The sequence below is a fragment of the Andrographis paniculata genome, unplaced genomic scaffold (genome assembly GCF_009805555.1).
Source record: "Andrographis paniculata isolate CXL003 unplaced genomic scaffold, ASM980555v1 Contig30END, whole genome shotgun sequence".
NCBI lineage: Eukaryota > Viridiplantae > Streptophyta > Magnoliopsida > Lamiales > Acanthaceae > Andrographis > Andrographis paniculata.
The window spans coordinates 937,432-957,052 of record NW_026137563.1 but is presented as its reverse complement, the minus strand read 5'-3'; the positions used below and the strand labels follow the sequence as shown (position 1 = coordinate 957,052).

General features: G+C 36.9%; 2 protein-coding genes across 4 annotated transcripts; one reads left to right on the top strand and one right to left on the bottom strand.

Moving 5' to 3' along the window:
* Window positions 1-798: 798 nt before the first annotated feature.
* LOC127246952 (uncharacterized) lies at window positions 799-9,785 on the top strand. 2 transcript variants are annotated; one of them, XM_051268629.1, is made up of 8 exons: window positions 799-1,142; window positions 3,790-6,572; window positions 6,659-6,817; window positions 6,914-7,093; window positions 7,210-7,404; window positions 8,012-8,110; window positions 8,192-8,830; window positions 8,946-9,785. In XM_051268629.1, the coding sequence occupies exons 2-8, from the start codon at window positions 3,828-3,830 to the stop codon at window positions 9,348-9,350; spliced, it is 4,422 nt and encodes a 1,473-aa protein (XP_051124586.1). In that variant the 5' UTR covers window positions 799-1,142; window positions 3,790-3,827; the 3' UTR covers window positions 9,351-9,785. The 2 variants fall into 2 exon arrangements, with proteins under 2 accessions (XP_051124586.1, XP_051124585.1); XM_051268628.1 differs by having other exon boundaries at window positions 6,656-6,817.
* LOC127246953 (pleiotropic drug resistance protein 3-like) lies at window positions 9,778-19,394 on the bottom strand. 2 transcript variants are annotated; one of them, XM_051268630.1, is made up of 24 exons: window positions 19,090-19,394; window positions 18,850-18,988; window positions 17,634-17,719; window positions 17,379-17,463; window positions 16,422-16,581; window positions 16,257-16,333; window positions 15,750-15,801; window positions 15,572-15,664; window positions 15,102-15,403; window positions 14,743-15,024; window positions 14,328-14,641; window positions 14,077-14,237; window positions 13,889-13,992; window positions 13,544-13,697; window positions 13,323-13,454; window positions 13,119-13,192; window positions 12,699-13,031; window positions 12,321-12,611; window positions 11,776-11,859; window positions 11,570-11,703; window positions 11,117-11,344; window positions 10,805-10,976; window positions 10,444-10,698; window positions 9,778-10,191 (listed from the first exon to the last, which is right to left on the bottom strand). In XM_051268630.1, exons 1-24 carry the CDS (start codon window positions 19,323-19,325, stop codon window positions 9,910-9,912), a joined length of 4,230 nt encoding a protein of 1,409 aa, XP_051124587.1. In that variant the 5' UTR covers window positions 19,326-19,394; the 3' UTR covers window positions 9,778-9,909. The 2 variants fall into 2 exon arrangements, with proteins under 2 accessions (XP_051124587.1, XP_051124588.1); XM_051268631.1 differs by lacking the exons at window positions 18,850-18,988; window positions 19,090-19,394 and adding an exon at window positions 17,842-18,145.
* Between the last annotated feature and the right edge of the window lie 227 nt (window positions 19,395-19,621).

Here is a 19,621-nt window from a genome sequence, read left to right as displayed (position 1 = left end):
ATGATGTATTTTTAAATGGATATATTTAAAGTTATATAGATAATACTTTCCGTCTCAACTTATGCTATTTTTATCTTTTTTGTTTGTTTTATTTTAAAATATCATTTTAAAAGTAATTATGCATCAGTATCAAAATACTACTTAATTTTTATTTGTATTACAAACATATCATTACACATATAATTACTTTCAAAACTTTTTATACTTCCACTAATTACTAAAATACTATTATTTTTTAATTTACTGTAAAATTCCTAAAAGCTGATTTGAACCAAGACAAAAGGAGTATAAAAATAATATTTTATATTAAATTATTAAATAAATAATATATATTATATTTTTTATAATATTTACGAAAATCATACCACAAAAAACAAACCTATTGTATCCGTTCTTGGTATAGTTTTAAAACAGTAATTTTTATATCATTTTATTAATTTTTTTTTTTATATCTGTAATAATTTTTTAAATTATATAAATTAGTGAAAAAAAATATTGGCAAAAAAAATAGAAAATTGTAAAAATTTAAAAACACACCAAATTAATATAAAATTTAATAGTATTATAACTCACTTTTGACCCTTAAAATAAAAATGTTGTCATAAATTAAAGCAGAATTTATTGCTTTAATATCCGTAGAGATAAATGTAGATTGTGCTTTTATACTGTAGCTTTTTTATTTTATTTTGAATAAATTTATTCCGAAAGGCCAAAAGATTTTTTAAAATATATAAATAAAAAATCTTTATCCTTTTCTCTCTCTTTCTATATATATATATATATATGATTTGTGTATGTATTTATTTACACAGTCTGGACTTAGATCTAAGCCAAAGCCTTTTCACACTGTTCCAACTATTCACTACAAAAAATTTGACACATTTCGGCATCACCGCCATTCCTCCGCCACCGCTCCGCCGCTTCTGCATATTTCCAGAGTTTCTGCGCTCGTCTCCCTCTCTCCGTCGCTGTTTGTGGGGAGCTGAAGGGAGAGGGGTTTCGACATTTAATTTGCGCGGCACATATTTGGAGGAATTCAGCCGACACCGTATTTCCCTCGTTCTGATTTGGTGATCCATCGGTTCTGATCTGCGAAGCTTTCCTCGGATCCAGATTCCGCTCGCCGGATCCTACATTTTACTGTGAGTGACTCGACTTACTCTCCTTTCGTTTTACTTTCTAGTTAATCTGCCGATTCATGCAATTATCTTCCTCAATTTCGTTCGTGCATCTATGCGGTTGGTTGATTGCTGGCCTTTAATTTTGATTTAATTGTTTTTTTTGTTCGAAAATTTTGCTCCGAGTTGATTGACTTTTAATTGCAAGTTGAATGCTGTTGGTGTGGTTGCGTGTGTGTTAATGATCCAGCAAATTTTGTTGCTCAGAAAACGTGTAGGTTTTGGTGTTTGCGTAACCGTTTATGGCTATTTCTAGAAAGAGTAATTCCCAAGGGGAGTATGAGGGCATTTGTTATGCCGTGAAGGGAGGAACAATTAATTAATCAATATTAGCTTTTCCTTTTCCTTTTCCCTTTCCTCTTCATTTGCCATCCTCGTTTCTCCATGGCTATGGCAAGCAATAAAGGCCATATGCCATCGACGGCACGAATAGGGAAATCTCCAAAATAGTCACCATTAATGAATGAATTTTCTGTGGGTTGTGGCCCACACACAGATCCTTTTCGGAAGGCTACCTATATGTGTTAGCATAGGTGGGGTGGGGTGGGGTGGGGAGCGATCCTATCCTATCCTAGCCTGCTCAATTTCAACTCAAAATAATGCGTAAAAGCAATCCAACTCTTGCTTTGATTTTTCAAAACAAGAAAGAAAGAAAATATTCTAAAGATATATGATTAATCAATTAAGGTAGGAATGCATCATTTCTAGAAGCTCATACTGTTATGCATTAGTGGTTAGTTAGCTGCCTTCATAGTGGTAATTAGAATAGCTTTGATCTACTTTAAAATGTTTTTCAACTTGTGAATTGAAGTTATATGAGAATGAATTTGACGTGATCTTGTTGAGCATCTTAAAATACTTGGGACAAAAATGTCGTATATCCGATGATCTAGTTGGATTGCGTAGACCATATACGACAAATAAACGACTTAATGGATCGTAGAATTTGTTTGTTATAGCTCTCATTATTTCCATTTTGTCGTTACTCGAAAGTTTGAAGCTAGCTGTAAGATGAACGTGTCGAGTAGCAGCGTAACTTGATCGATCTCTACTTTGAACAAAGCTGAAGTTAAATACATAGTAAATTATACTTAGTTGTTAAAGCTATTGTATCTAACTTAATTATTCAATTACATTTAAAACTATAGACTTGTTTACATAAGAGTGCCATCTTTTCTCTGGTGGTTCTTCCTTCTAAATTAGTTGCATATTTTCATACACACACACACATATATATATATTCAAGTAAGTATGCCCACAAAATTTGTAAGTTAACATTACAGTGAGAAAATCGAAGATCTCATGAGATGGAGGGGCCGACCACTCACGCTCTAGGCCCATTGTTATTTTTTAATTTTGTCTTTTCAAGAATTTATTTTTTCCCCTTTTTTTAGGTATGGACGTATTTAAAATTTAAATTCAAGTATAGTACAGATATTTCATGTGGGATTGACTGTAAAATACCCTTCATTGAATGTGTATTAAAGCCTAATATCGAAACGTAATCCAAAGTCTAAACAATAATATTTTTTGTCTATACTTTTTTTTTAAAGATATATTTTAACATAAAGTAAAAATATGCAAAGATTATTACATATATGTCATTGTAAAGTGCGTTCCCATATGAGATTATGAAGATCAATTGAATTCCACATCACATATAGTTTTCTTTTCATTCCAATATTTTCAATAATTGGAATTAATCTGTTTAATGTGGTCTGTGAATTAAATTACGAATTCTTCACTGGCCTATATTGAATATTTAGGAATATATTATCATATAAATCATTAACTATGTATATTCGATTGATATCTCAAGAATTTTATCACAAATAAAAATACTTGAAATTCTAAGTCAAATATATATTGACTTGTTATTTATAACGTCTTACTCTTAAAACTGAAATTTAAATTTTTATGGCTGTACATGGAATTTGCCTCCTGCTTCTAGGCCATATAGATGTAGTTAAACAAGGACTACTGATTTGTGAACAGTAATACTTTCTGGGCATGTATTTTAACTTATGCATTCCTTCTTCGTTTATGAAAAGGAAAAAGACTATTTAAAAATGTGTAGGTTGCCGTTTACGAAAATAGTAATAATTTTGTAATTAGGGAAATAGAATTAAGATTATTATTAAATAGTAATAATAACAATCGCATCACGCAAAAATGAGAATAATTTAAAATATTATAATATATCTTTCAAGGTATTGTTTCTTCCCTTTTCTTTTCCTTGTGTCACCGAAAAAGAACACAAAATTGTTTCTTGACCTTTTTGCTTTAAGGTTCGTAGGTTCGCTCGCCTTCAATTTGTACTTGAGAAGAGGAGAGGGAGAGAGAGAGAGAGAGAGAGGGGGGGGGGGGGGGGTGTGGGTGTTGAAAATCCCGGAAAAAGAGGGGTTCGTCTTTAAAATATTCAGAAAGAGATTTAGCAAATATTTCATAAAGGAGAGAAATTTGTGGCAAATCTGGGTTCACTGAGGATTTAGTCAATCTTTTTGCTTCCGTTTCGCCTTTTATTTTCGGAAACGCAAGTAGAAATTTTAGGAAATCTTACGTTAGACTGGACTTGTTGCATCTCAGTAGTCATATGGGTTGCCTTCTGCAGGTATATTGATCTGATCTGTCCCCGGGGGATTTCTGATTATGATGTCGGAAATTGAAGTTTCAAAGGAGGCGTCGGTGGTTGGAGTTGGAGAGCAATGTGGAATGGGCTCGAGTTCCCACCAGGATTTGCGCACCCCTGACTGCAATGGTTCCAGCGCCCACAATCAAGCCAGTGATCTCGACAGATCCTATGTATTTGTCACAGGGACCGATGAACTCCGGGATGAAGATGCTGTCGGTGATGTGGATGTGGTTGTTGAGGAGAATGCTGCTGTGGTTGAGGATAAACAGCTAGATACGATTTCTGAAAATGAAAGGCCCGATGCAGTGACTGGGGAAGTAATCAAGTCCGTCGATGAAGGAATGACAAGGAGTGCCCAGCCGTGTAATGGGAATCCTTCAATGGAGTATGATAGCACCAGACAGCATGAAAGAGAACACAGGTTCCAACCTCTTGTTGCTGATTCTGTGGAAAATCATACTGACAAATCTGAAAGCTCGGTTGAACCTGAAGTTAACTTGGTTGAGCATTCAGATGTTAAAGATTCAAGCCAGGGTCAAGTTGCTGCCCAGGAGTTTGGGGACGATAATGGGAAAAATGAAGGTCTAGCTAAGCTGGAGAAATATGACGATGATGATCTTATAAAATCTGAGTCTACTCCTGGTACCTTAGAGTATCAGGAATCTCAAGTCGGGGCCTTGGACCCAGCTGTAAAATCACTGGAAAATGGGGATCTAAAAATTATGTCTTTGTCTTTCAACTGTTCTGGCAGCGCAACAGTTGGATATGAGGATCCAAATAGAAAGGATGAATGTGATACTGAAATAAGCTCAGCTGAGTTATTGCAGGCAAATCAGAGTTTTCAAGTTGTGGATGAGAATGTAATTGACTGTAGCACAGAAGATTTGGTGCCAGTAGCTGAGAAAGAGAAAAAAGTTGTTGGAGAAGTGGTGGAAGATGCAAGACAAGAAGTTCCTACACCAGCATCATTGGAATTGGATATGAAGGTGCATGAATTCAAGGAAGAGGTGTGTAATGAGGGAGCGATGGCAACCATGGGTTCAGATATGCATGAACAATGCCATTTGGATACTGCTCTGGAGAATGATTGTCGGGGTGTGTCAGAACAGATAGCGGAAGCAGAAACTGTGGTGAGTAGTAATATGGAATCTGTTTGTGACCTCACGGTAGATGGAAAAAATGAAGAGCACTTTGCTTCTCCTGCTGCTGGTGGTATTCAGCAATCGGAGGAACCTGACAAACATCCTGATGGCAGTGTGATTCCTCTGGAAACTGTGCATGCGGAAAGCAGGACTGATGATACTTCTCTGATGACTGAATGTGTTCCAACTTCAAGTGCTCATTCTCTTCAAACTGAATATGAGAATTCTGTAGCTGCACCTATTGAAACAGTAGCACAAATTATTGGGAATGGAGTTCCAGATCCTAACTCTTGGACAAGGAGCACTGCAGCTAAAACAATCTCGGAATCTGATTCTACAATTAATGGAGTTCTCACAGAAAAGGAACCACATGAAGTTCTTACAGAAAAGGAATCAACACTTCAACATAGTGAAGCTCCAGGTGAAGCAGAAGTTTCTAGTGTGCTATCTGTTGTTGCAGATGACCAACCTGCAGCAATCTATAGGACTTTGGAACCTGAGGTTCATGTTCACACCTATGATGCCATAAACAGTGGAGACCAGACTGATGGCGAGTCAGCTTCATGTAGAGTAGAGATTGAAGACAGTTATACTGTTGAAAATACTGTAGTGGAGTCTGTATCTGAAATGGAAGGTGTTCAAAAGACGGGTGATCAGTTACTTGTTGCTGAAATTGGCACCAGTGAGAATGTGATCTTGCAAGAAGAGGAATCCCCTGTAAAAGCTGAAAAATGTGATGTGATTTTAGAGCCTGGGAGTCGTGTCTGTGATGCAACCTGCAGTGGAGAAAAGTCGATTGCTGTGTGTGAAACCGTTAAAGAAGAAGTTTTAGACAGCTTTAATAATGAAAATGACTGTGCAGTCCCTTCTGCATCAGCAGTAGAAGATGGGCAAAACATGGGCAATCAATTGGATAGTGCTGCAGTGGGTAGGCAAGAGTCTGCGTTCTTGCAAGAAAGCGAGACTGCTGTAGAATCAGAAGCACTTAATATGGATTTGGAAACTGAAGGTAATGCTCTTAATTCGTCTGCCGCAAGCAATGGAGAAAGGTCTGGTACTGCGCCTGGATCATGGGCAAGAGAGGTTTTAGATGGTGTTGCTGTTGTCAGTGAGGGTGTAGCAAATACTGAGATGGACATAGATGTTCAATCATATATTGCCTCCGGAGATGGTCATGAGAAAGTGATCTCACTAGCAAAAGATGCCAATGGGACTTCTGAAACTTCTGATGTGAAGCTAGAACCTGAACTTCATGTGGTGTCTGTCACAAGCGGAACAGAGAATTCAGACAAATTTAATGTTGGAGATGAAAGTGTAGCGAACACTGAACTTGAAGTAGAAGATGTCAAAGAAAACCTGACGCTGGGAGAAAATGAGGGTGACAGACAATCAAGCAGTGATAACATCTCCGGAGCTGCTGAGCCAGAGGGTTCCACTTCAAATACAGTCTCCACAGAGGAGCCTAGTATTAAGAGTAAAACAAAACCATTCAACTTTTTGGTGAGGGTTCCAAGATTCGATGACGCCAACCTTAGAGAACAAATCAGGCTTGCAAAGCTACATGTTGATGATAAAACGAAAATCAGGGACGCCATTCAAGCTCAGATCCAAGAGAAAAGAGTATGAAAGATAGTGTTCTTTAATGATTTCCTTCTTATTTTTTTCTTTTATGTATGTCAAGGACTAACCAGATGTTTCTGCAGCAGGCCAGCAGTCAAATTCATGGTGTCGATTATGAATTTGCTAAAGGAGAAGGTAGAAGTGCACGAAAGCTTGTAAGGTCAAAGCGGATAGAAATAGATTCTCTGCAGACCATGATTAACAAAGCCAAGAATGCATTATCCATCGAAGATATTGATAGCCAGGTAAGTCTCTGGCTCTTCATTGGCACATAAGAGTTTAGTTTGATTCTTCAGCAGTAGATGGATTGTGTTGGATTGATAAAATGTCCATCTCGACAGATACAAAATATGGAACACATGATTCAGCATGAGACTCTTCCCTTGAAGGAAGAAAAACAGCTCATCCGTGATATCAAGCAACTGAAGCAACTACGCGAACAGTTGTCTTCCAACTTGGGAAGCCAAGATGAAATCAAGCGCGCACTTGAACAGCGAGAAGAGCTTGAAGAGCGATTGAAGGTATGGATAATGAAAACCTCAATTTATACTCCAATTAGAGGTAACTGTGCGTAGTTAACTGAAGGTCATTCACCGCTGCCATTTGGTTACATTTTTTATTCATCATGTGCCTGCAGACGCTGAGAAAGGAGCTTGATGTACTCAAAGATCAAGTATTAAAAGCTGAGTCTGCAGCCATGGACGCGGGGAGGAAGTATGATGATGAAAATAAAAAGGTTAGGGAACTCCAAGCTCAGTTTAGAGCCGCAGATGATGTTCGCCAATCAGCCTATGCTCAGTTGCAGAGTTTGAGGAAAGAGCTCTCCAAAAAGGTATCGGATCTTCAAAGCACCCTTTTTCTTCCTTAATTTTATTGTAGATCAAATCATAGAAGTGCAAAATCTAAACTAGTTAAGATACAGATAGGCAATGAATTATACATGAGCAATCATGGTGTAATTAGAGATTCTGTAGAGATCCAAAAATAATAATTAGCCCATTTTTGGAACCTGATAACTAGACTTCCTTGCTTTATGTCGAAGTTAATGCCCTATATTGATATCGTCGCTTTGCATAATTAGTTAAGAGCAAGAAGAAACTTATTTGCACTAAACCTATACGTAGTTTTTCTTTCCACAAGTAACCTTGCTTCATTTGAGCAAGGAACACTGCAGTGCTTTCCTTAAACAATTGAATTCTACCTGCAAACTCCATCGTTGTATAATGTGGAGTAAAAATACAAACCATTTTCCTTACATTGAATGAGGATCAGTCAAAATATAAATCCCTTTTACTTGGTCATATTTCATTGGTTAAATTACGGCATTTGTCCTTCACTTAGAATATGCTATTCTTGCAAATTCTTCTTTTTCTGCATTGCAAGTTCTAACTGTTAGGAAATTATAATGAAATCAAACTTAATTATTCCTGATGTTGCAGAATGAACACTTTTTCAAGTACAAGGATGCCGCAGCCATTGCCAATAACTATGCATTTAGCGGAAACAATGAGGCACTTTATTGCTTATGCACCGAAAATGTAAGTTTTTGAGTTCCTGTTTCCAACTCATTCATATAATATCTGAACCATTATCTATACGAACACATCTCATTCTTGTAGGTGAAAATTTTTATGGAAATGTGGAACACCGACGTTGATTTTCGCAAGGAGTATATGCGGTGCAATACAAGGAGTACGATCAGGAGACTGGGGACTTTGGATGGCCGTGCACTTGGCCCAAATGAGCAGCCTGTGATTCTGCCCAGTTACACTGACGAGCGTAATGACAATGCGATCCCAGCAGTAAAGCTTGATGCCGATGCATCAAAAATTCCAAAACCAGAGATAAAGCAAGAAACAAAGCTCCAAACTGCGGCCTCCTCAAATGGTAAATCATTCCCAAAACCATCAGAACCCAAAAATCACAAAGTGGCGAAAAAGGAGACCCCGGCCCCTGTGCCCGCACCTGAACCTGCACCTGTACCTGCGATGGACAACGGGCATGCTCGTGTTTTTGGTGAAAAAGCTGCTAATGAGGTACACGAGGAGGAGCCGAAGAAATCAGCAGAGGAAATTGAGTCAATAAGGAAGGCTGAGGAAGCAAGAAGGGAGGAAGCTGAGGCGCAGTTGAAGGAGCAGCGTCGATTAGAGGCACTGGCAAAGGCCAATGAGGCGCTCGAGAGGAAGAAACGACGAGCAGAGAAGCTACAGATGAGAACAGAGCTGAAGCTACAGAAAGAGGCCGAACAGAAAGAGAAGGTTCACTCTTACAGAACCAAATCCTCCTATATTATATATATGTTCGGCAATTATCATATGATCATCATTATTGAACCCAGTAGTTACTAATCAAGATCGAATTAAAACAATGCAGGAGAGGGAGAAGAGGCTGCGAAAGAAGGAAAGAAAGCAGGCTGCCACGAGCGATGCCAATGGCAATCCCATCGAGACTAACAACCACAACAGTGAAACAGCTCTGAGCTCAGAGAGCGCTCCAGAAATCATCAGCAGGGATTCTGAAGTGAAGGATGCAACAGCGAAAAAGGCGCAGAAAAAATGGCCGTGGAGCGGAAAGCAGCAGAGCAGTGGGGGGGGTGGGAAGTCGAAAAGCAGTATCCCTCCGGCGTTACGGAGTCGAAACAAGAGGAAGGTGTTGCAGCAGTGGATGTGGGTGGGGGCTGCAAGCCTCCTGATCCTGTTCCTATTCTGGATGGGGAATGTCAGCTTGTTCTCTAACAGCAACAATATTCCTAGGCGTCGCACTCCTCCTATTCCCTGATCCATCCACCCATCTAACTACAGTAACATTCCCTCTCCCTTTCTTTACAATTACTATTATTATTATTAATATTATTATTATTATAATATAGGAGGGAGTGAGGATACATACACAAACAGCATATACATTTGTTTCTTTGAGAGAGGGAGAGAGAGAGAATGATGTTTGTTCTTGGGTTAGATTGTTGGTTTTAGCAAGTTGTCTTGTGGAGGGAGAGTGGGAGTTTATATATATACATACATACAGAGAGAGAGAGAGAGAGAGAGAGAGAGAGAGAGAGAGAGAGAGAGAGAGAGAGGGACATAGTATAATATTTGATGAAGAGTGGGATTGGGTTTGTGATGGATAGATATATGTGGGTGTGTAAACTGGCGGCACATGCCACCATTTTAAACACTAAACAATATAATATAATATTTTACTTGAGTAGATTAAGATTGAGAAGTTAATACATTACTACAAGCTATTTTATCGTCAATTTATTTAATCGTTTATTTTATAATTGCAAATGAGGGGTGGGGTAGGGTAGGGCTACAAAGGTAGAGGTTTGCCTACCAACCTACCTCCTTTGGAAGTTTAAGTTGCCTATGCAATAAGCAAATGCAGAAGCTAAAAGAAGTGGGTATAAACCCAAAACTACACCCACTAAGGGCAACATTTGGTAATCAAATCCAAAGTAATCTCTAACAAATACTGCCACTGCCACTCTCTTGTTGGTGGTCTCTCCCAAAACTGTGATTTCTTGCTGCTGCATGTCTCCAAATTGTGAAGTGAAAAACCCATTCAACGACCAAGAAGTTGGAACCACATAGTAAAACCACACCCACCACTTGGGAATTTGCTGTTTCAATCAACAACAACCCACAATTTATCAATGCTTTTTCCCCATAACCTTTAACCTTAAACACACACACACACACACACTCATATCTCTGTTCCTAATGTGGCTCCAACCTCTGCTGACTAGTGCACAAATACACGATCAACAAAATTCAACCTCAGCATAAGACTCAACTTGATCTCACCCTAAAATTTAGCATAACAAGAATGACACATCCCGGATTTCGTCAAGAAATCGAAAAGTAATACTTACCGGGAGAGGAATCAGAAATCCAGAAAACAAGTGGAACATCATGTAGAAGGCAGACTCCAAAATTGCAGCTAAGGAAAAGCTTGGGGTGATTGCGATCAGCAGCATGCCAAGGTAAGTGAAGTACAGAAGTGTGCAGAATATAGAGTAGAAATACCAAAACACTTTATATGCTGACCAATAGTATCCGATCATTGGATAAGTGATCACTGTGAATGCAAGTGCTTGAGCTAAGACGTATGGAATCTCAATTATGACCTGTAATTATCAGAATCTTGTGAGAAGAGTAAGCTCTGATCAAACTTTACTCGGTGGACAAGATGTTGAAGTCGTAGATAAAGATCAAGGCAATTAAATGTGGTACCTGTGCAGCAGAATAAGCCCATGAAGCATACATCCCAGCAAATCTTTCTCTGTAGAAAACTGGTCGCTCTGTGCTGATGTATTTTAGCACTGTTTTGGAATTGATAATGCCACAGAAGATTGCTGCGCCGTGCATTGCACCGAGGAGAGTGAATAAACTCTGTTGATTTTGTCTGTAAAAGCAGTAAATTAATAAATAATTAGCACAAAAGAAGTGAGGAAATTTAGGCATAGGAGACATGTATTAAGTAGTTGTAGACAGGATAGCAAACTAAATTATTTGGAGAAGTTTTATGCAACGTATGATACTTACATTTTCTTGGCGTGATCCCAAAAAAGGAAACCGTAAATAAAAGATGCAGCAATCATGTAAATTAAGCGCATCAGATTGTATGAAGGACTTCTCCAATAAGACCAATACTGCTTCCAAAGGCAGGTTTTGAATTGTCCAAAACCATTCTGAGAGTAGGGGCTATGAAAATATAAATCTTTTGACCCTGGACTAGGTGTGCTCAAATTCCTCACAAGCTCTTTGTTACTCCTATGAAGGAAGAGGATCATATAGATTATGACGAACAAAATTCATACAAGAGATTTAAATAAGTAGTTTTAAATCATTTCTTGTAAAAAGTGAAAACTGCAGAGGGAGAAGTGCAGACATATCCCATTTTAAACTTAAAATTGGCCTCTTCACCAAATGATAACAGATGGTTATTACACAGGAATAACATGGTTTTGAGTGTTGAAGGTTAGAGATAGTACTTACTCATGCAAAGCAGAATTCATGTAAATTTGAAAGAAGTCTAAGCCAAGATCAGCTTCAGAAGAAGCTGAAGTGACCTCCAACATCCATGTTGCTGGATTACGATCGTCTATAATTTTTGGCACACCAGAGATACCCTGTTCAAGTATTAAGTGAGGAATACAAAGCTAAAAAAGAACTGAATGCTCACATTAGGTCAATATGTGTACCTCAAAGTACCGGATTACATCACAGGAATTATGACCCAATGGGCCACAATAGATCATGCGTCCTCCGGTTTTCAGAAGTAGTAACTGGAGGTACAAAGAACACATTAATAATGTTTGTTAACTGAAAGATGAAAGCCATTTATAGACACCAACAGTTTAGCATATATTGTTTCCAACATCCTGCTATCCATAGCTGAATTAGTTCTTCTACAGGAAAAATAATATACATTTGATTATCACTGAAGATTTTATCATAATTAAACTATTTTTAATTCCTATCCCACACCACACACTCACACACACACACACATATATATATATATATTCATCAAAACTGAATGAAAGTCATGTTTGGAAAATTTTACACTAAGGTTGCAGTTCATCAAAATTTATGTATTCATCTTGGTTGGAGATAAAAATTTCAAATCGTAATAGGACCCAAAATTGTGAATTTACCTTCTATTATTCAATTTGAATATAACATAGAAAGGTTTTCAATGATTTAAATTTACCGAATCCCTCCCTTTGTCAAGTGACAGAAATACCTCATCAAACGCTTCAAATATATCTATGCTTGGCTGGTGTATGGTGCAAACAATTGTTCTCCCAGTGTCAGCAACATTCTTGACTGCCCGCATAACGATTGCTGCTGCTCTAGCATCCAGTCCAGTTGTGGGTTCATCCATAAAGATTATAGATGGGTTAGCAACAAGTTCCACAGCAATTGTCAACCGCTTCCGTTGTTCAGTTGACAGGCCATCAACTCCTGGGATGCCCACTAAATCATTTTTAATTCCATCAAGCTCAATGATTTCAAGCACTTCTCTCACAAACTCCTACAACAAAAGATACATGATGTTGATATAACTGAAATGCAGATATATCCACACAAATGATTGAACATTGACAAAATGGTGCCTTACAGATTTTGTCCTTGAATCAATATCAGGATGAAGACGAAGCCAAGCAGAAAAAGTAACTGATTCTTCCACGGTGATTCGGGGACTATGAACATTAGTTTGTTCACAGTAACCTGAAATCCTGGCGAAGGTCTTTTGAACTTTAGGATAGCCTCCAATTTTTATAACTCCTTCAACAGTGCCACTAGTTTTTCTACCAGAAAGAACATCAAGAAGTGTTGTTTTTCCCACTCCACTGACACCCATTAAAGCAGTCAAAACTCCAGGTCTAAATGCACCAGTGATGTCACAAAGAAGTTGAAGCCTCTTCTGAGCAAAGCCGCGTTCCTTCAATGCCTAAAGTGTGAAAACAGAGCCACGATTGCAATGTTGGTTTTTCATACAAATCCTTCTTGCATGTCACGTGAAGATTTGTTTCATTACCTTAGGGGGTTCAATATAGTACTGAACATCCTGAAACACTACACTTAATGGTTCAAAAGGTAAAACCATTGTACCTACAACACATATTGAAACATTCTTGAGGTAATAGAAATAAGTTACCATGTACGAAAAACCATCAAATCTTTCTTCCGATAAACGTATATCTATCATGAACAAGAAGGAAACATAGGGCAGATTTCAAACCTCTGTGAGATCTATCATTTGTGCTTGTGGGAGAGAGTTTGAATTGTTTCTTTGCATGGCTGTTATTGTCCAATACTTTATCACATGACTCACAGAGTTTTTCAGAAGAAATAATAGCACGGGCATCCAAAGCTGCATTAAAGAGTGTATGATCTGATTAGCTAAAGCCAATGTCAAATGTTATGTAGGTTTAACCGTTTAAGAGTAAGAGATTAACTCACATTTATAGAAGCTTAAGACCAATGCAAAGAAAGTGTTGAAGAGTAATGTAAAACCCAGAAGAGCAACAATCGATATCCAAAACATATGCCCATCAAAGTTCAATCCACGGTTTTCAAGTATTAAATTTCCAATTGTTTTATTCCCAGGCAATTGCTGCATAAGGCAAAGAAAAGTAATCAACATAAAATCTGTGTAAAAATAATCTCTACTGTCAATTTCAAGCTACTAGATAGATTGCATTCAAATGTAGTTGTGGAGGATTTTAACAAACACAAATCAATAACCACCACAATCATTTAAAATAAAAAAGAAAGACCCAACAACAGATGGAATTGTGTTCTCACCTTTTGCCATCTAGGAGCAAGAAACTCATTTATTGAGAGGCCTATCTCCCCATATGAGACAGGTGAAACCCAAAAGGCCCACTTTAACCAAATTGGCATGGATGCTGCAAGCAACGATTATCAAAAAAATGGAATCTTTTTACAGGAAGTTGTCGCTAAAGGAAATTCAGTTACTCAAAACTACTTACGCTTTGGAATAATAAATCCACCGAACAACAAAACAGTTATTACCAACAGAGCACCAGCCATGGAAGATGCAACCACAGTTCGGAAAGCTGCTGCCACGAAGCGGTACATGGATATAGAGGTAAAGTGCACAGCAAAAAATAAAAACATTTGGCGAAAAAACCTGGAAAACAAATTGCAGAGTATCACCCTTTCAGAGAAATTATTGATTATTAGACTAAATGTTAAGAAATCATATCATGTAATATTTGACCTCCAAGCCTCTGGACTGTATCCAATAGTATAGTAAGTAAAGGATGTCCACAGTGCAGCCTCCAACAACGAAAGAGGAATCTTAAGAAGGGTGGTAGGAATTGCATAAGCCCACGCTGGATAGAAATATAAGTCTCTCTGTTTGTAAAAAACTCCGAGTCTCTCAACAGTCATAGAAAGCTCAGGCAGTGCATCAGTAACTATAACAATTAGGGAATAAAAAAGAGCTCCCAAATAGTAGTTGGCATGGAGAACATCAACACCCATATGACTCCTCAAAAAAACAGTCATGGTAACAGATGCAACAATGATAAGCTGCAAACAAACAGTTGTCAGTTTACATAAGATGAACATGTATTGTTTGATGTTTGTTGCGATGCATGAAACATACACGAAGAAAATATAGAGAAACTAACCTGAACAGATTTGAAAACATACACAAAGTAGTTCCTTTTCATGAGAAGAAATTCTCTTGAGGCACAGGCTCTAAAAAGATCCCATTTAGGAAGTGAGTAAACACTAGAATTTATTGCATTCTGGTTATGCTTGGACTTGTCAAATGGCACAGCAAGCTCCATACCAAGCTCCTTCCCCTGAGGGGACTCTTTATATTTTCTTGATAACATTTCAACTGAAATATAACTGTATTTTTGTTGAGTTTTGACCCAATACTGCTCTTGATCTTTTCTTGACATGATCTGGAAACCAGCTGCATATGTAAATATCATGCATAATAATATAAGATATCAAGAATGGGAATGTTATCTGTGCTTGCCTCTTGGAGAAAATCAGCCGTCGCTTTCCTTGTTGGACACTTAAATCCACAACCATCGAAAAATTCTAAAATATCAGTTCGAGGTCCTTGATACACAATCTTTCCCCCAGCCATTAGGATGATGTCATCAAAGAGATTAAAGGTTTCTGGTGCTGGCTGGAGAAGAGAAACAAGTATTGTAGCACCATTGATGTGCGCGAGTTGTTGGAGGTAAGAGACAATCTGAAATGTTGTTGAGCTGTCTAAACCATTTGAGATTTCGTCCATAAATAACACCTTTTCTGGCCCAACAAGCATCTCACCTGATAAAAAAAACATCTAGATGCTAGATCTTTTACACACATATTCTGCAGGAAAATTCTTTTAAGTTTAAAAATTATAGTCATGCTTGAGGTTTGCATTTTCATGTCTTGAGATGTATAAGGCACACACTATCTAAAAGTTGTACAGGTAATAGTGGATAAAACTACCCGTGGTCAGTCTCTTCTTCTGACCACCAGAGATTCCTCTTCTCATGACATCTCCAACAAGTACTTCAGCACATACATCGAGGCCTAGAATCTGTAATAAATGGGAATGGTAAACGTAAATAAGGTATTCTAGCATAAAATATTGTAAAAGATTGAGAGATCAAGAAAGAATTTATCTTAAGTATATAGTCTGTCTGAAGATTTGTCCCCTGTCCTTCCACAGCAATTGCCTGTATAAAAGCATGCCAGGCTCATGGTCTAGCACATGTGAGTTTGCATTCAACAAAGAAAGGTGAAGAACTGATTTATTTATTGTAATATAATCAGGCACATGGCACACCTAATGTTTGGTTTTTACAGTTACCATTTGCTTGCTTCTTCTATAATATGGTTGTTCATATATAAAGTGTTCTACATTGAGTGGTTGTTGATAAAAGCTCAAGTTTATAGGGGGCTTATGTTTAACATAAAAAGTAAATGAAATGATAATTATCAACCATTAAAATGAAGTAAATATTCTCGCAGCTGCATAAATTTTACATTGCACATTCAAGTCAAAGAAAAGATAATGAAAGATAATTGGCTTTTAGTTGCCTTTACATAAAAATCTACAGTTCCCTAGCCATGTATTTGAATGAATAGAGTTTTGCTTATCAAGATTGGGAATGTGAAACATTGGAAATACCTTCATGAAAACATCTATATCTGGATCCGGAACTATTCCCGCTTCTTTCTCCTTTCTGATGAGTTCTGCCAGAAGCTCTATATACGACAAGAATTTTAATCATGCATTGATCTTTGGAATATACAGTGAAACATGAATTTAGTTTCTAAGTAGAGAATAACAAACCTGCTCTATTTCCAACCCCCTGACAGAGAGATGAAAAATCAAGTGTTTCCCTGACAGTAAGATCAGGGATATGCTGATCATACTGGCTTACGTAGGCTGAAACTTTTTGTGCTACAAATTCTTCGAGTCTGTATCCATTGTATGAAACCTCACCAGAAACCTGAAATTTAAATGAGATATTCTTTTATGATGAATATTATAGTAAACTTTCAGTGAGGTTATAAAACCACCGAAAGAGCCATTCAAAAGTATTATAAATCAAATAAACAATCAAATGATAATAGCAGATCCACCATTAATCAGATCAAAATTAAGTTTTATAAGATAACTCCTTTCATCACTAGTTCCATAATTCAATCCAACTTTTCCGCAAGATCGACACAAAGGATAATCCTTCTAGTCATAGCTCTCTGAACTTGCCTTAACACATCCCTTGCTGAATTACAAAAACTAGAAAGTGCAGAACTGTCAATTCCCTGAAGGAAAATAGAATGAAAACAACACAACATGTCTGTTTTGCCATAGCTCCAGGGGACTAAGACCAACTTGGCCGACTCACTGCCGGTAGTATACTATTAAATCTATCTCAAAAAATGGACACTTCAATACCGGTCAGCAATAAACCTACACAATGTCTAAGCCATATCATTAGTAAGGTTCAGACTCATGAAAAAACCACAGCATATTTATAAAAAGGAAAGCCACCAAGCATATCTTAATATCTTTCCTCTCTGCGAAACTAGCTCTGAATACCATTCCCACCTATCTATGGAAAAGATATGATGTTGGGTTAATCTATCCTCATTTTATACTAAATTATAATTTGCAGCTCATACTTCATCGTAAATAAATAGCCATGGTAAATCAATCAATCAATTCTATGCTATCCCAAAAACTAAGTACACCTGCAGAAATGCGTCTAAAAAACATCAAAACAATAGAAGCAGACAATAGCACCTTGAGTGATTTGCTCAAGTTTCCAGAAAGAGCTTTCAAGAGTGTACTCTTCCCACACCCGGGAGGACCAAGTAATAAAGCCAATCTGCATTAAGGACATGCTAACTTAAGTTACTCAGTAGAAGCCAGCAGTTGTATCGCACAATCAAACAATCGAACACACCAAACTTATGGTTAGTTTCAAAAAAAAAATGAGATAAAGTTCGAAACTAATACTATACGAACGAATTCTTCAATTTCCTCTTCGATGATTACCTTCCTGGCTTGATGATACCACTAACATCGTGTATTATGTTTATCTGTGCCTCTCGCGACGGGAAACCAAGAAATCTGCCTGCATTCTGCCAAACACTAACACAGTTTTCAAACCCCCGCCAAATGCATTAACAACAGTTACAAATAGCCACGTATGTAATGAATGAGATTCTCAGAGTAACAGCAATTCCAAAGCCTAATTCTTCACCAAGTTTTTTCTGCCATTGACAGAGATGATCATCCTCAAAGAGAATTATCTGTGACCCTGAAGGTAAGCAAAATTGTTCATCGTGCATTTGAATGTTGTGAGAAGAAACGCTGGTCTTGTGACTCTTGTTATATATGTTTATCTGTTCGAGTTCGTCCGAGCCGAGCCGAGCCGATTCGATCAAAGTCCACACCAGTAAAATTCGACTCGAGCCGAAAGACATGAGTCGTACTTTCAGTTCATATTAATATATTTTGATTAAAATATAATAATACTATCACTATTATTACCTTAGTGCTATTTTATTTATTATATTTTTTATATAAATATTTCTATCTTATAAAAAACAATAAAAAAATATTAAAATATTATTAATTTATAATATATAAATATTTGAATTATCAAAATTTAAATAATATTTTAATGTGATATATTTTTTAAAAAATAAATAATATATTAAATTAAATTTTTTATTTGAAACAAACACACGGCTAAATTATATCATTTTTTTTTTTAACTTAATTATTTGTTAACAATAACTCAAACTTGCAAATTATGTTATAATAACATTAAAATGCTATTTCAACATTTTCTAATTTTTCATTACTTTTTGCAGATAATCACGTCTCTATTTCATTTGTTAATTTTATCAAATTTATTCATACTTAAGTTAGTATACGAAGTTTGATTAATTATATACAAACAAATCAATTCAACCTGACTGAATAATTCTATACTACATCTATAGTAATAATAATCTATTATAGAAGGCTTGATTTTTTAATATAAAAATTATTAATTAAAATTAAAACATATGCCAACATATATGTGTTTTTTTTTTCTTTTTAAAGTTTATTATTTCAACTATGTTTATTTATAAAATATTATTTTAATATTAAACTTAATCAATTTATTTTTAAATTCATCCAAAATAACCACACTTTAGAAATTAATAAAATAATAAAATGAAAGCATAAGCAGGTCGGGTCGGGTCCGGGTGAGACTGACCCGGAACACGTTTGTGAGGGAATTCCAAAGCGTAGGGAGCGATTGACCGTACACCACCTGACATTCAGCTTCCACGCTGAGATTGCTAAACCTAACTTCAATCGGCGCCGTCGCGGAGCTCTGTCTCAGTCCGCCGCCACTGAAATTCGTGCAATCAACTCAACTCAAAATATCAAATATATACATATATATATATACGTATAACGTATTTGTATATGTGCGTGTGTCGCGGAACTTCACCTATCGATTCTGCATCTGATTTTCTCCAGCAGTCGGAGGTTGCCGTTCTGGATGTGGTTGAGGAGCTTCGCAAGGAGCAGATGCTTGTCGGCGGCGGCAAGCTTGGAGACGTCTACGATATTGCCTTCGAGCAGAGAACATCTCAGCCGTCGAGAGGTAGGTAGCCTGTCGATGGCCGCCCACTGGCTGTTCTGCTCTTTCGGATCTCCAGAATGATCGTCGGTTTCCTTTTCCATGTTAAATTATAAAGTATGGTTAATTGCAGCAATGTAAATTTATACTCCACTATATTGCTGCAAGTTTCTGTATGTCGTATATATTATGGCTGTAGGGGTGGGCATTCTGGTAATTTGGGGTACCTGCAATTTTGAATAGTATTTGACGTCATCTTTTCTCGATATAGAGCACCCATTTTGATAAAATAATTCTAACAACTTATTTTAAAAAGGATATTTTTCCTCTTTTATCCAATTTTGAGTCGACAAGTATGTATAATTAAAAAAAAAAAAAAGAAAAAAAATTGAATTTAAAC

Bases quoted from the DNA above. Each gene is read 5' to 3' on its own strand.
- LOC127246952 (XM_051268628.1), top strand. From the start codon at position 3,828: ATGATGTCGGAAATTGAAGTTTCAAAGGAGGCGTCGGTGGTTGGAGTT. The intron at 7,094-7,209 runs GTATGGATAATG...ATGTGCCTGCAG, and splicing joins AGCTTGAAGAGCGATTGAAG to ACGCTGAGAAAGGAGCTTGA. The intron at 8,831-8,945 runs GTTCACTCTTAC...AAAACAATGCAG, and splicing joins AGGCCGAACAGAAAGAGAAG to GAGAGGGAGAAGAGGCTGCG.
- LOC127246953 (XM_051268630.1), bottom strand. From the start codon at position 19,325: ATGGAAAAGGAAACCGACGATCATTCTGGAGATCCGAAAGAGCAGAAC. The intron at 17,464-17,633 runs GTAATCATCGAA...TCCTTAATGCAG, and splicing joins GGTATCATCAAGCCAGGAAG to ATTGGCTTTATTACTTGGTC. The intron at 15,404-15,571 runs GTAGTTTTATCC...TTTTTTTATCAG, and splicing joins GAAGAAGAGACTGACCACGG to GTGAGATGCTTGTTGGGCCA.